Source organism: Cyprinodon variegatus, unplaced genomic scaffold (genome assembly GCF_000732505.1).
Source record: "Cyprinodon variegatus isolate N-32 unplaced genomic scaffold, C_variegatus-1.0 Scaffold493, whole genome shotgun sequence".
NCBI lineage: Eukaryota > Metazoa > Chordata > Actinopteri > Cyprinodontiformes > Cyprinodontidae > Cyprinodon > Cyprinodon variegatus.
The window spans coordinates 527,976-543,943 of NW_015150946.1; the positions used below are offsets into that span (position 1 = coordinate 527,976).

Genomic DNA, 15,968 nt, shown 5'->3' on the forward strand with positions numbered 1-15,968 from the left:
TCCTTCCTTCCTTCCTTCCTTCCTTCCTTCCTTCCTTCCTTCCTTCCTTCCTTCCTTCTCAGGAAAATATTTTCTAACAAAGCATGTGACTACTTACATATGTAATAACCTTTGTAGAGTTTCAGTCGGGTTTTTAGAACACATCATTTTATTAAAGCAGCTCTGATAAAGATGTTCTCATATCCTCAGGGAATGGACTCGTACCTGTATTGTCCTGTTAGATCTCAGTGCTGCAATTGATTCAATCACTCCTGTGGAATCACCGACCAATATTAGTCCACAAATTTGTTAAGGCCTTCTGCTGAAGAGTCTAAGAAACTAAGTTTTGTTTTAACTGTTTAAAATTCATAATCACCAGAATACTTAAAATCAGTTTGAAATGTATAAAGCCACAATGAATCTATATTTGACCTGAATTCCAAACGTCATCTTGAATAATTGAAGTAAATGTTATATTGATATGCAAATTTATTAGACATAACTTGACTTTTTGAAAATTATACAAAAACTAGGCTTTGCTAAAGGTTTTAATTTAATCTTTATTTGAGTTGTAGCTCAAAAAGTTACTACTTACTGGACCAATAGTTAGTTATAAGGGGACTTTGATCTGTTCTAACAACATCCAACATTTATCTTATTGTATAAAAAAGTTGTAAACCCACAAACCTATTTTCTTTAACATAAAGACGTCCCAGTATAAGACTGACGTCTACATTCTGTAATTTTGTGGCTTTTTTTTTTTCATTGCAATAACTTGCCGAGTTGTACATACTGGATCAAGAGCCCATTTTTCTGATGTTTCTCCAGTTTGAGCTGGCCAAAAAACACGCACTTACCAACCTGGAACTATTTAAAGTTTAGCTGATAGAGAGTCACACGCTGACATTTCAGCCAGTAACACTTCATTCATTTTTATGGTACCAAAGACACACAAATGTACAAGCTGGGGACTTAAATAGACTTACAGTAACACATACTCTAGTGCAAACATCCACCACAAGGTCCAGAGAGCTTCCAAACAGTAAGGCGGCGCAACACCCACATGCATTTGCACGAATAAAAACACAAAAAATACGTTTTTCTTTAACCACCATATTTCAGGCCTTTAATAGGGACAGAAAGAGACTTCCTGAGTTTGTGAGGGAGAGTGGAAAAATTTGCTGCCAGCTCTCTTCAGTGCTCATTAGAGGCGTCATTGAGCCATAAAGCTTCTTATTATTATGACTATGGTAGAGAAAACCGTGCTTTCAGGATAACCTCACCATACAAGACAGAACTTTGTAGTCCAACTGAGACTAAACAGAGAGATGAAGCTAACGCACATTAAGGGAGAAAAAGCATGCTTAGGTTCATTAAGAAAATATGCAAAGGCAAACATTTCCCAGTAAATGTCTAAATGTATGTATGGAGGACCAATCTGTGTGCCTCTACTGCTTTCATGCTTCAGAAAAGTCTGACTAAACAGTAAAGAGTTGCCTTACAGTATGTTACCAGCTTCAACCACATCTGGTGCGATTCTCTAACATCTGCGGTTCAAGAAAATCTCCAGTGAGAGCTTTTTGACATCCGTCACTCACATGTTTGTGCAGAACAAATACGCTTCCGCTTTATCTGATCTATCAATCCACACTGTCTCCACATTACATACGTGGGAAATACACCCCCCCCCCAGTTGCGCTGTACAGCTTCATGCAGTTTATATGGTTTGAGTTTGCTCCAAACATTAAAGACAGAAAATAAATGTATTAAAACATTTTTTATCTTTTCTAAAACATCGCTTATCATGTGCTAGGCTGACAGGAGAGCAATGTAAGCGCTTGGAAGCATACATTACATTGGTATGTGATGAAAAAAATTGCCTTTCACAATGAGGTGACATCATATTTTACAATCAGCTCCAAAAACATGAAGGTGTGCATCCTTCTGGAGGGGAAAATAACCTTCAAATAAAACATCACCTAATGCACTGATCAGGATAATCCAGGAGGGTTCCAGCTAAAATGTTTATTTAACAAGGAACTAAAAAATATATTAGTTGGAGATAAATAATTTAATCAGAATATCTAAGAGAACAGATGTGTAATTGGCTTTAAATCGCCAGTACATGAGGCTGAAATAATAACCCTGTTTATAGAACTGACTTATATAACCAGGGTATGTCCAATTAAAGAGTCACATCAGCCATCTGGTGTGCTCCAGGATCCTCTGCATTCAGATTGCTAAGCCACAGCAGATATTAATGTCTCGGAGTAACTCTGAAGCTGGACAGAAAGAAGCCATCTCGATCTATAATGAAGGTGTTCACATCTGGAGTGATGCTGTTTATGTGTGAGTGGATCATCCAGGAAACTTTACACATTGGCTCTGTGAAGGGCTGCAACCAAACTACTATATAAAAGTTGTTTTTTACTATATAAAAAATGCTAAAAATAAACCACTGGACTTTTTTTTTCAAATTTGAAGATGTTTCTCTTCCCATCCAGAAAGCTTTCTCAATTCAAAATGTCTGGAATAGCTTGAGCTCCAGGCTTTATAGAGTAGCTCAACAAAAACCTTGATATGGCTTAGAAAACATGCAAATTGAACCAAAAACAGGTCCACCCCTTTGTTATGGGGACCTGCATGACTAAGAATCTTCAACAGCATACTGGAGTAAATTTAAAGCCAAGAAATAATTCAAAGTCTGCATCTTTTGTCAGCAGAGACCAACAGTAGCTGTCTTTCCATTACAAATATGATAAACTGTCTGCAAATTTAAAACATGTTTCAAAATTTCTGCACTTCCATTTAATAACAAATATGGTTAAAATTGCAAATTAATACATTTATTCATGCAATGCCTCTAAAAAACAGCATGGCAGTAGTAGATGTAAAACATACAGACATATCCATATTTCAGCCACGGATCTAGAGGGTGCCTTCATCCCTTCTGGTCTACTTCGTGTTTTTGCAAGGCATTAAGGTCCAGTTGCAGATCATGTGACTCGTGAAATTTTTTTTTTTCCAATTGCAGTTTTGCGAAATAAACAAATTTCAATACAACAGAAAAAAACACCAAGTTTTATTGAAAAACAATCATAATTTGCTCTATTTAATGGTTAATGGAATCACTGCTAGTAAATCTTTTTAAAGCGCCTGTTCAAATTTGAACGGCCAATAGAGGTATTTTTCCTCAGTCCTCACCACATAGTAATGTTGTGTGGAGTAAAGGTACAGTAGAGATCTCTGTAAAATATTTTGATAAAGTGAAAAAATTGGATTTATATTTAGTTAGAACTCCACAACCAAACTAAATTCATGTTTTATGGTCTGTTTAAAAAACAAAACCATAAAAAAACAACCCAGCAATATAGAGCACTTTCATTATGATAAAAGGTTCAGGATGAAAATAATGCTGAACCCTGGACCAAACTGTCATCAGTTCAGGGAACAAGAGCGAGAAACAGACATTTCCAAAAATGTATGAAATTAGAAACATTTTTTGCATTGTTCCTGTGGTAAAATAAACTATTAGGAAAAACTGAAGTTACTAACTATAGAATCACAGTTATCATCTCAATTTTGTTAATGCAACATCAGCGACCCTAAGAGCTTCTTGGCAATAAACATGTCCGGCTACTATATTTCCAAAGACATTTAGTAATACTTGATACTTCTAAACATTAGATACCAAAATCCTTTAATTCCCAAACCTTTATTTGTAGAATGAAAATGTTTTATTGTTATACCTGCTGTTATAGATGAGAGGTTCATAGCTCTGTGTGTGAGGTTTTCTACACTGCAGGTGGAAATAAGTGTTTGAACTACTGTGTATGAAAAGACAACACATTTAACTCATGTACTGAAGCCCTCGCTGCTCAGTTGTAAAAATCATGTACAGAATTTTCTAAGTTTGTGTCCTACATGCTATTTTAGCGCAAAGCTAATGTCTTTACAGAGTGCCATGCATTTTAACAGAGCCAAGTAAAGGCTTGTAAAACACACACAGCCGCCACAAAACAGAGCAGAGAGGCTGGCACGCTGTGGCCCGGTGGTCTGGAGGGAGTCTGTGTGCCAGTCTCAGTGTGTATTAACAGGGTCAGTCAGGGTGATGGCGACAAATGATGAAGGAAAATGAGAAACACGGCCCTGAATAAAAGACGACTGCTGTGCTCTTTGTGATTGTGTGTAAGCATTGTTGGTAGCTAGAAAAAAAAAACATTATGCATTTTGCCAAGTGGTAGGTAAAAAAAAAACAACAAAACGAAAAAAAAAAAAAAATAAACAACAAAAACCCCTCATGCATTGTGCCAAGTGGCACTGCCTGAGTCTGGGTGAGTCTGGCCTGAGCATTAAGCAGAAAGATTCAAATTGTGAAGGGAATTGCTGTCAAGAGAAACCTCCCACCCCAAAATACTTCTTGTAAGGGCTTTAAAACCTCAAAAACAGCACCGACATGCAGTGAACGAGATGTGAATAGGAAATACAGAGTTAATGCAATGACTCCAGGGGGAGCAAGCATAAAAGAGGGAGTGGTAGGAGACGGCAAGGCCAGAAGAAAACAGAACATAATGGAAATGATAAAAAATAGGAAGCATATTTTAAATAAAACCTTTTTTATTCTAACATTCAATCTTTACTGGAGAAGTTCATAAAAAAGATCACAGTCCTTTAAGTTTAAGCGTTTCTTGAAACCTGTCTGACACTTTATCAAATAAATGAATTGGATACAAAGTCTTTATTTTTATTTTTGTGGTCATTACTTAATGTTTTTATTCACCACAGTTTGGTGATAACTTCTGCTACTTAATGTTAGCATGTTTGCTCCCGGTTACAGCAGCAGTTTATGTTACTGTTTTGCAGGAAGTCTTATAGAAGCAGTTCTCCATCCGTTTAAAAAAATTTGCTATTTTCTATTAACATCGTTAAATATAATCAGGACGGCTTCAGCATTTCTCTCCAACATAAACAACTATATGTAGAAAATGAACGCAGCTCGGATTGTGGGTGATATTAGCCATACAGTCAGGAGGCTGTAGCAGCCAATACTGTCTCTTTCACTTTAAAAGTGAAGTAATGAAAAATAAAACCTTAAACTGATAAGATAAAGATGTGAGATGTGGTAAATTAAATATGTATGACATTGTCCTGATTTAGTTTAATATAAACAGCAAAAGTGACCTAATAAAGCTTTAAAACTCAAAATCTATCTAGTTTATTTTTTAAGGGTAAACCAGCGCAAAGTATGAAGATGTTAATATAACTACTAAGGAGCATTTTTATTTTTTATTTTCTAATGGGAACCATTATGATAATTTTCTTTAGCGCCTTTATAAAAACAGAATTCATAACAAATAATGACAAGAATGAGATTTAGGGTTTATTGTGTAAAGATCTGAACTATATGAGAGAAACTGAGTAATGGGGTTAATTTTCCAAAGGATTAAGATCAGGTGGCAGAACTAGGATGCTTAAAGGCAGCCGATTATAAGGTAATTCTGCTCACAGGCTACAACACAAAGTATTTAGATTTGGGTTTGAACACAGAAGTTATCTTTCTGATGGATGCAGCATTTAGCACCACATAGCGGTATCCGAACTCGTCATACTTTCTAGATTTTGTACCATAGGAGTTGATGTATTTCATTAGATTTATATGCGACATATGAACACAAAGAAGGGCAGAACTGGGGCATAAGAGAAAAAATATATATATATCCATCCATATAAATACCAGAATAAACACCCTTTGCAATAACCCTGTATATTGATCCTACTATAAAAAACAAAAACAAAAAAAAAAACTCATATGTGGACGCACTGTATATACTGTATATATATTCAATGCACCCGTTTCTTCCTTTGGCACATTCCTCTTCTTTGACCATTTGAGCTGATTTAACAAGTAAATATCTACTGTGAGATCAATAAAGTTAGTCAATCAATCTAGAACCAGGTTGAGAATGCTGAATCCAATATGGCCTCCACTCACAGAATGTAATGAAAGTATTAGGAGGTTTAATGAGTCAGACATAGTCTGACTCATTAAACCTCTTCCAGCAGTGCATTAAAAAACAGACAAAATAAAACACTTTCTCTATACATGTCTATTAGCGGTTAGATCCCTGCTCTTCATCTAGAGGTTTTAATGTAACGTCACTTCAGTCACTCAGACAAATTTAACAAATCACCAGAATAGTAAGATTTCAAACCTGAAGATATCATTTTAATGTTATTAACTTCTCTAAAACTCCTAAACCTGTCTTTTTTTCAGCTGTCTGCTGAATTATTTGCTAATCATGATGCTTCATAACTCTCTTTAATAATCTAAACAGCTGGATATAGTGATGATTAGATTGAATCAAAGGCTATTTTAATTTGCAGGTATCAGATTAAATGGGGCTGAATAAAAATGCTGATTATCATCTTTCTATTTGTTTTGGTTTAATAGAAAATCACAGTTCAATTATTTTTTGTGCCTGTAATGTGAAAAAAGTGGAAAAGTTCAACAGAAAAGAATATTTATTATCCATTGCTGATTGTTGTGTGATAAAGCAGGGCTTCTTACTAAGGGCCGGATCTATCAAAGGTTTGCGTGTATTAAAACGTGAGCTATTTCACTGCGCACGCTAAAAAATGTACAAACTGATCTATCAACAGCGTGCTAAAAGGATTTGGTCTTTAAAACGTGCTAAATAGCGCCTCTTATCCATTTAGTACTTTTTCTGCAATGAATATGCAATATGGGGCGTTTACACGCTAAAGTGCGTCTTGTGGGAGGAGAACATGTAAATATATTAATTTAGCACTCGCAAAGTGATTTATCAAACCTGAACGCAATTTTGCTAACGGTATCTGACTCTATATTTAACACGTTTCAAAAGAAGGTGCAAATGGTCTGTATGCGTAATTGCGCACACATGGCAGCGGTTATTGTCGCAAGAAGGAGACATCGAAATGGAGCAAGGAGACGCAGAGAACGCATTTTTTCACTCCGTGTGAATATTTTTGCAATGAAGGAGGAAACGATCATCAAAACATGTCGTTTATCCAGCATTGCCATTTTGGAGCTGTTGGGGGAACTCAGAATGGATTTGGAGCCAGCCACAAGGAGGACCCACGCAATACCAGATATCACAAAACTCCTTGCAACATTGCACTTTTTTGCATCTGGGTCATTCCAGCGTACGGTTGCAGCGAGAGCTGGGATCTCCCAATCTCGTTTTTTCAGAAGTGCTGTCCGACGGGGTCGGGGTTCTCCCCCTGCGCCTGTGGAGCAACGTGCCAAATGCTGCGGGGATCTCATCCACAGTCACAGGCCAATACAAAACACCTGTTTTTTTGTTGTTGTTTTTTTTACTGCAGCACATACCACCTTAGGGAATAAAGGTTGCCAATTTATATATATATATATATATATATATATATATATATATTTATTTATTTATTTACTTACTTATTTATTTTTTTTGTTGGGGGTCACTGTAAGATTTAAATTTCCTAATGCACTTGTTTGTACATACTACAAACTACTTTGCCGCAAACCACAAAACGCGCAAAACCATCATTTAAATAGGGCGTCTCCAACAGTTTTGCACCTGCCACCAGTTACGCAAATACTCTTGTTAAATCACCCGCAAACCATGGTTCAGCCCCTCGCGCAAAATTCCAGTTTGCGAGCGCAAATTACTGCACGCAAAATTGGATCTTGATAAATCCGGCCCTAAGAGTACAATTTAGAAAATGAAAAGGCAATGAAGTTGGGTCGATTTATTAGAAAGTTAGTTAGGATCATTTTTCATCCCAGCTGTACATTTGGCTGGTTTGTAACCATGAGAACTGTTATGGATCAAATATTTTTCGGTTCTCTCTGAAAATAATACACTGCAGGCTGCATTCCTTCTTAGATAAGCTTTAACAGCTGCCCACATAATCAGTTTTAATAGAGCGCGCTTTTGCATTTGAAAGCTAATGTCTGGCCTCCTGACCGCAAAATAAAGTCTGCATTTCAGGCTGATGATGAAAAATATGCATTATGTTTTCTCTGTCTGAGAAAGTCCCTCGGATTGTTTTATATGCATTGGGATAAAATGACAGCTTGATTCTGTATTTTCCAAGTTTATTCAAAGCGACAGGAAACCGAGCCGCTCCATATGTGAAGCGCTCCTGCTAAACAGAGACGTTTCTCAGCACTGAGACGTACAATAAGGCTTTCATGGAGACTGTAGGAAACTGGTAACCAAACCGCACACTTTGTTACTGAGCTCTGCAAGTGTGTCTGCGTCTATAGTTACCGGTTTCAATGCGTACCACATGTAGCAACCATGTTTTAGCTGATATGTTTTCAATATGGAGAAAGAGGAAGCCTTAGACAGACCCAATTTGTTTAATTGAATAATGCACTGTTTATATTGAAAGCCTGAAAACACAAGTGGTAACCATGATAATGAAACAACATGTAGGCATTTCCCTGAGCCCCAATTCTGCCTTGATTTCTTCAGCAAAACAGAACCTCTTCCACTGTCTTGCTGCGGTGCACATGAACCCACCTTCCTCATCCTGTCAGAAACCTGAAGTAGAGTTCAATCCCTGCACTGTACGGTCAGATAAATGTCTTATCCAGTATTTGTTCTGCAGCCAGTTGCTTGTCAACAAGAGACCCGTTGGAGTAAATATTTCAGAAACGTCAAAACTATTGCCAGAAAACCTCCCAAGCCAGCCAGTGTGGGCCTTGAATCTCACTCATACGCATGCCAAAATTCATATGTCAACAAAAAGAACTCAGACACACTCAGACTAGTTTTAGAACCTGAAGAAGTGGTGAATTTGATCCAGGTTCTGGGTAATAATTAGCCTAAAAACCTCAGATACAGGGAGGAAAATAAGTATTTGAACACCCTGCTATTTTACAAGATCTTCCACTTAGAAATCATGGAAGGGTCTGAAATTGTCATCGTAGGTGCATGTCCACTGTGACAGAGATCAAAAAACATGACATGAAGAAGAGAAAAATCCATAAATCACAATATAAGATTTTTTTAACTATGTATTTGTGTGTTACAGCTGCAAATACGTATTTGAACACCTGTCTATGAGCTAGAATCCTAACACTCAAAGTCCTGTTAGTCTGCCTTCAAAATGTCCACATCCACTCTATTTATTATCCTAAATTAGATGCACCTGTTGGAGGTCGTTAGCTACATAAAGACACTTGTCCGCCCAATACAATCAGTAAGAATCCAACTGCTAACATGGCAACGACCAAAGAGCTGTCCAGAGACGCCAAAGACTAAATTGCACGCCTCCACAAGGTTGAAAAGGGCGGTAGGGAAATTGCCAAGCAGCTTGGTGCACCTTTGGAGCAATCATTAGAAAATGGAAGAAACTAAACATGACTGTCAATCTCCCTCGGACTGGGGCTCCATGTAAGATTTCACCTCGTGGGGTCTCAAGGATCCTAAGAAAGGTGAGAAATCAGCCCAGAACTACACAGGAGGAGCTGGTCAATGACCTGAAAATGAGCTGGGACCCCAGTTTCCATGGTTACTGTTGGTAATACACTAAGACATCATGGTTTGAAATCATGTATGGCACAGAAGGTTCCCCTGCTTAAATCAGCACATCAAGGCCCGTTTGTCACTGACCATTTGAATGATCCAGAGGAGTCATGGGAGAAAGCCATGAGATCAGGTGAGACCATAATAGTTAGAACAACGATGAGTAGCTTCCCAAGAACACCATCCCTACTGAAAAGCATGGAGGTGGTAGCATCATGCTTTGGAGGTATTTTTTTGCACGTGACGGTCCGACTGAACTGTATAACCTGAAATATAAAGCCAGGATAACCAAGGAGTAGCTCTAGAAGAGGCATATCAAGGTTCTGGCATGGGCTAGCCAGTCTCTAGACCTAAACCCAATACAGAATCTTTGGAGGGAGCTCAAACTCTGTGTTTCTCTGACAGCCCAGAAACCTGACTGATCTAGAGAAGATCTATATGGAAGAGTGGGCCAAAATCCATCCTGCATTGTAAAATAGAATAGAATTCAACTTTATTGTTAAGTACAAAGCAACGTAATTAACTCTGCATTTAACCCATCCCCTAGGGGAGCAGAGGGCTGCCATTGTGTGCCGCCCAGGGAGCAGTTTGGGGTTAAGGCACTTGCTCAGGGACCCAGAGTGCAGGCTGCGGGAGTCGAAGCGGGTACTTGCAACCTTCTCAGAGCCCAAGCACACTGCTCTAACCACTAGGCCTACACTCACCAATGTGTGCAAACCTGGTGAAAAACTACAGGAAATATTTGACCTCTTTAATTGCAAACAAAGGCTACTGTACCGAATATTAACATGGAATTTCTCAGGCGTTTAAATAATGATTTGCAACTGTATCATACAAATAAATAGTTAGAAAATCATACATTGTGATTTCTGGATATTTTCTAAATTATGTCTCTCACAGTGGACATGCACCTACGATGACATTTCAGACCCTTCCTTGATTTCTATGTGGGGGAACTTGCCAAATAGCAGAGTGTTCAAATACTTATTTTCAATCACTGTACATAGAAAGAAAGATAAACAATGATGCAAAAAGAAAAACAAACTCTGTCACCTGCTCCTCCGTCATGCTGTGCAGCTGCGTGTGCCAAGAGGCGGAGTCAGAGCGGTGATAAGCTGGGGGCGGGGCAAAGTCCTGCAATATGATTGGATCTCGCTCCTGACACAGAGAGGTCAGGTGACTTATGTACAGCTTCAGTTTATTGCGGTTCTGATGCAGGTCCAGGAGAGGAGAGAGAATCTATAGGAAGGGCAGAAAAAAATATTTAATTAATACAAATAAAAATGGAAAAAAAAAACAGTAATAATGGTTAGTTTAATAGTCGAGGAAAGAGAAAGGCATGCAGATATGGTTGGAAGAAGGTGAAACACAGACTTGAAAGACACTTCAATGTGGAAAGTACAAACAATCAATTACAACCATCAATGGTACAAAGTAATGAGTGAAGTTTACAGAGTTAGTGGACTATGGATGCCAGAGATGTTAACCATTACTCATCAAAAAGTGATAAAACATTGGGATACAGGAAATCATTTTGGTACTGAATTCAAATGCAACCAGTACCAAAACATCCTCGAGTGATTACTCAAAGGGCTTGTTTGATGTTTAATAACATTTGGAGTTATTATTTTGTGGTGTTATTACCTTAAACATCAATGCATTTAATTAAAATTAAGCTGCTGAGAGAAAGCAGAGTGTAACTGTGGAGTGGAGGGACAATAACGACACATTTTAAAAAAATAAACACTCCTTAAATCTGCAGATATGTCTAACATGTTCTTTGAGAACACTGCTATTTTACCAACACTGTACCCAGTGCAACACAATGGCTTGAGAAGGCACCTATTTAGCATGAAGGTTCCATTGGGTAAAATTAACTCACTGCTTGTACTGAGATGATCATAAAGAGTCCCATTAGGTTTATTCACAGGTTAAAGTAAATGTGCTCTGAATAGATGATGAAAAAAATTATACCGGTATGTTTGGTCTAAAACTGTGACACAACACACCCTACCTACTACCTTATTTATCTATTTTAAAGTAACCAAGGCTGCAACAGTGCTGCACATAATAAAGTAAAAATATTATACAAAATATTAAGAACACAACGTTTAAAAATAACAATAAATCATTCACTTGACTGTTGCCGGCATCACAATGAAAATCACTCCTACACTTTTAAAGTATAGAACCCATAGGTGTCAGGTTGTGTGGAGGTTTTGAGGACCCAAATACAGAGAGGAGTTGGCACGGATGAGTTTAGATAATTTAATAAAAGTCCGAAGGGAACAGAGGAAAAAATACAAAAATACTGAAAACCAAACAAAAACCAACAACGTAAGGGGAAAATACTTGAGAAGAAACTAGAGACTAGAAGGAAATGACAAACTTCTACTACACACAAGAAACCAACCCTGAGTAAAGGCTCTGCTGCTCTATAAAGTCCAGCACTCTGATTAAGAACATTATCTTCACCTGTGTAGGCTATGCAGGTTCTCCCCAAAGATCCTCTCTGAATGAAGATGCATAACTCGCACTCACTAACACACAGGAACCCTGACAATAGGGGCAAACAGAAGGAGCAAAGAAGGAGACCTACGACTGAGCCCTGTAGAACCCCACAGGATAAAGGAGAAGTAGAGGATTAAATAATCTGGTGTTTTAACACACATAGCTCTGTCTGCTTGCAGAGGAAATAGCGAGGACACCCCTCAACAGCTTTTATTGTAATGGCCTAGTCAAAGTCCAGAAAATCACAACAAACAACAAAACCTAGAAACATGTAAAAGGGATGCAGAAACATTTCAGTTTATTTGATGGGCAAAGCCTTTAGAGACATGGCGCTTTAATTATAGCAGAATGTGGTTTAACAAGGTCTGACTCAGAAGAGTTGAATGCAAATGCTCCTCACATTTTTATGAATATAAACCATATGGACATTTCCTCCTTCCCTTCACAATGTTGGACTTTGTGTTGCTCTATCACGTAAAACCACTAAAATACACTGAATTATATCTGTATAATTACAAGGCACCGGGTGTTACTGTAGTAATAACACTACTAAAAACTACAAAGACTTAAAATATGCCTTAAAATGCAGTGTTATGTCTAAAAAAAGGCTGGGCAGTGGCATTACACCAAACCAAACACTACTAAATTTTATATGTCTTTCATATTTTCAGATTTTACAGACAGAAAATCTTTATTTTTTACTGTGTAATCCATAGAAAATGCTTCTAAATAGCAGAAGGAAAATTATTTTACATTACATTGTTTTTCAGTTAATTGTGTTTTTACATTGTAAACAGTACATTAGGTGATAAACAGGCTACGGTAACAATATATTCAAGATGTGTGTCTGGTTAGCGTGGGAACGAGGATGAGAGGAGTGAAAGAGGTGCAAGCGTTTAAGGGATCTGAGACAGGACCCCCCATGAGACGTGCCCATGACAGACACACACTCGCACAGATAAAACAAACAGACCGAACTCTTCCCCTTGTGGAATACCAGGATTTAAGTGCAGAGGAAGCATTTTAAGAGCGCCAGCAGTGTAAGTGTGTGTTAGTGAGCTATATTTAACAAAGCACTGTCGTCCACACCAACCCTCTGTGCAAACACACAAGCAGAATTAAAAAGTAAGATCCTGTCACTCATGTGAACTCCATCATTGCTCTTTACTCATCCCTCTGATCAGCTTCTAGAATAGATATAAAGATCTGTACATTGTTATCTTGTCTGTTGGCTTTTTTTTTGCAGATGCCATTTCAAACTCTTCTATTTAATGTTCTAATTTCGCAATAGTACAGTTCTGAAGCGTTTAGCATTTTCTTTTCAAAACACCTTATTTGGGAGAAAAAAAATGCACAGTATTGGTCAGAAATGTTATAGTAGACGGCATTTTGTAAAACTCATTCTTAATTTATTTACTATTTGCCTCTGGGGAGGTTTATTTGAACCTCTTATTTTTCTAAGACTTTATAAGAGATTTAGTCTTTAAGCATTTATAATAATCTACAATCAACACACTAAGCAGAACATCAAATAAAATCTTTAGGCAATTTATTATGGAAGTCTGCCACAAAGACAATTTGTTCCTAACTTTGTTTATTGGAATTATGACTAATGCCAGAAAAATCATGGTTTCATATGTAAACAGTATTTTATTTCAACCAAAGTGATTCGAAAACATCTATTAGCTGAAAACTCGGCACTCTGTCTAGGTTTAGTTACAGGTCTCTCGTTGTGCAAACAACATGATTATGATACTGTGTTAGCTCTTTTGTCCTTCACTTGTCCATTCTTCTAATTCTTTAAGCAAACACTGAACCAGTGCTGCCACGGTCAGATACAAGGACTGCAGAGAAAACTGGTAAAAAAAAGAAAAAAAAAGGAAGGAGCAAAGAAATTAATATAATCCAACAGTTCGAGGTAACAGGTTGGAGTCAAACAAGGAGGTTTGCTCAGAAAATTGGAAATAAGGCTTTCATATGCCAGACTATACCCAGACTGGATCACTGTCTTTGACTAAATCAAAGACAGATTAAAGGCAGCAAGAAACTTGGGTATAATGACTGATGACCAGCTGAACTTTTAAGATGATGTTACCTCTGTTTCTCGATCTTGTTGCTTGACACTACTACCATAAGAAAGATCTGGCCATTCCTAATCCAACATGCTACCCAGCTCCTGGTGCAGTCTGTGGTTGTGTCCCACCTTGACTATTATAGTCAAGGTGGGCCAAATTGTCTCACATCACCTTGCTCTGCTTGTCACGAGATCTGAGTTTTTAGTCTCACAACACTAATAAGTCCATCTCGTAACAACCAGTGCGTTGGGCCAATGACATCCAAGCAGTTTTTTTTGGGGCAGGACATGTCGGAATTACGACAGTCAGAATGGCCTTGCTGGGGCATTACAAACGTGGCTATGCTGGAGGACTCACCTGTCGATACTAACCTTACGCTGTAAGCCTTTTATGCAGAGGTTTTTCTTGCAAATTCTACATAAATCATTGCACGATGACATGATGACTTCTCTGTAAACTTCCAACAATGGCCTACATTTCAGTAAACCACCTGTCATTCCTGGTGCACGTCTGAAACGTCACGATTCGCTGCTGTGATTGGCTGAAAGCGTATTATGGAATGCCAGTACTAGCTGGGACGTCACCCTATCAGCTCCAAGTATGCTAGTAGACGTCCCTCCTTTTCACAGCACCAGCCATTCCAGAACTCAACTCAGTTCTACACATATCTTCTATCTGGCTCCTGCAAGGTTAGTTACCCCTGGCTGCCCACATCAAATACAAGTCGCTGATGCTAGCCTACAAAGTGCTTAAGGGTACGGCTCCCGTCTATTGAACCCTTTGGCAAAGGCTTATGTCACAACTCAGTAAATCCATTCAGCAATGGATTGTCTTTTAGCAGTGCCTACACCACACTTAGGAAAATCCAGACTGTTTTCATGGGTTGTTCCAAGAACAGCAGCATCCCTGTCTATTTTCAACTCCTAAAGACCAACCTCTTTAAAGAGCATCTCCTATCCTAATTCTTACCTACACCTCTGTACCACTCAACTACCCTTTCTGCACTTCCCTCTTTGCTGTCACCACTGATTCTGACTAGGAATTTTCCTCTAGAGAACTTATTGAGATAGTGATGATAACTGTAACATTGTGTCTACTAAATGCATCTGCTAAATGCATAAACATATACGTGGACAATATATAATCTTATTTATAAACTGGACTTTAAAAGACTAAAATCACTGTCCCCATTGCTCATTCTCCAATAAATGAGCTGATATCAAACATTTGTAAAACACTTTTTAACTATATCTGTCGTTCAAGCCAGTTAGACGGAGAATAATTGTTTAGTCAATGACAACACCAGCATTGTTCACTCACACAATGGATGCGTCTGTACTTGTAGAAGGTGAAACTGTGAAATATTATTCATCTATTATAAAATTTATTGTTTTCCCCTTTTTTTTACAAAAGAAAATCTGCAAGCATATTTACTGTCCCGGCAATCCGTTATATTTCTAGCGAGAATGAAAACTTCCTTAGATGTGACCTGAATGAAGCCAAAAACATAAGACTCCACGTGGACACAATGCTTATTATTCAGTAACTTCTCGTGATTTACAAAGCTGACAAGCAAAGGAAACAATGTGGATGTGGGTGTTTTTAATGCTAAAATATTCTTTGCAAACGCTCCTCTCTGCACTAAATCTGCAATTAAAGCTGACAGTGAATCAGAGGATCTGTCACCTTTAATTTCACCTTATTGAAAGCGACCACAGACACGGTGATGCACGCCTACACATGTACACACTGAATGTTATTCAGAGCTGCTCCTGATTATCTCCACGACCCATAAAAAGCACCTTCTTGGATCAAACCCGCCACCAACACAAACAGGCGTACATAA

General features: G+C 38.0%; 1 protein-coding gene across 11 annotated transcripts in view; it reads right to left on the bottom strand.

Annotated features, from left to right (window-relative positions):
* Positions 1–15,968, bottom strand: part of LOC107094597 (ELKS/Rab6-interacting/CAST family member 1-like) — a 123,357-nt gene that overhangs the window by 15,698 nt on the left and 91,691 nt on the right. For 7 of the 11 annotated variants that reach the window (XM_015390315.1, XM_015390316.1, XM_015390310.1 and 4 more), the window contains one exon: positions 10,590–10,775. In XM_015390315.1, coding sequence (XP_015245801.1) covers positions 10,590–10,775 — 186 coding nt within the window. Of the gene's footprint in view, positions 1–10,589; positions 10,776–15,968 lie in introns of those variants that run through there. The other 4 variants (XR_001481686.1, XR_001481684.1, XR_001481683.1 and 1 more) reach the window with 1 other exon arrangement.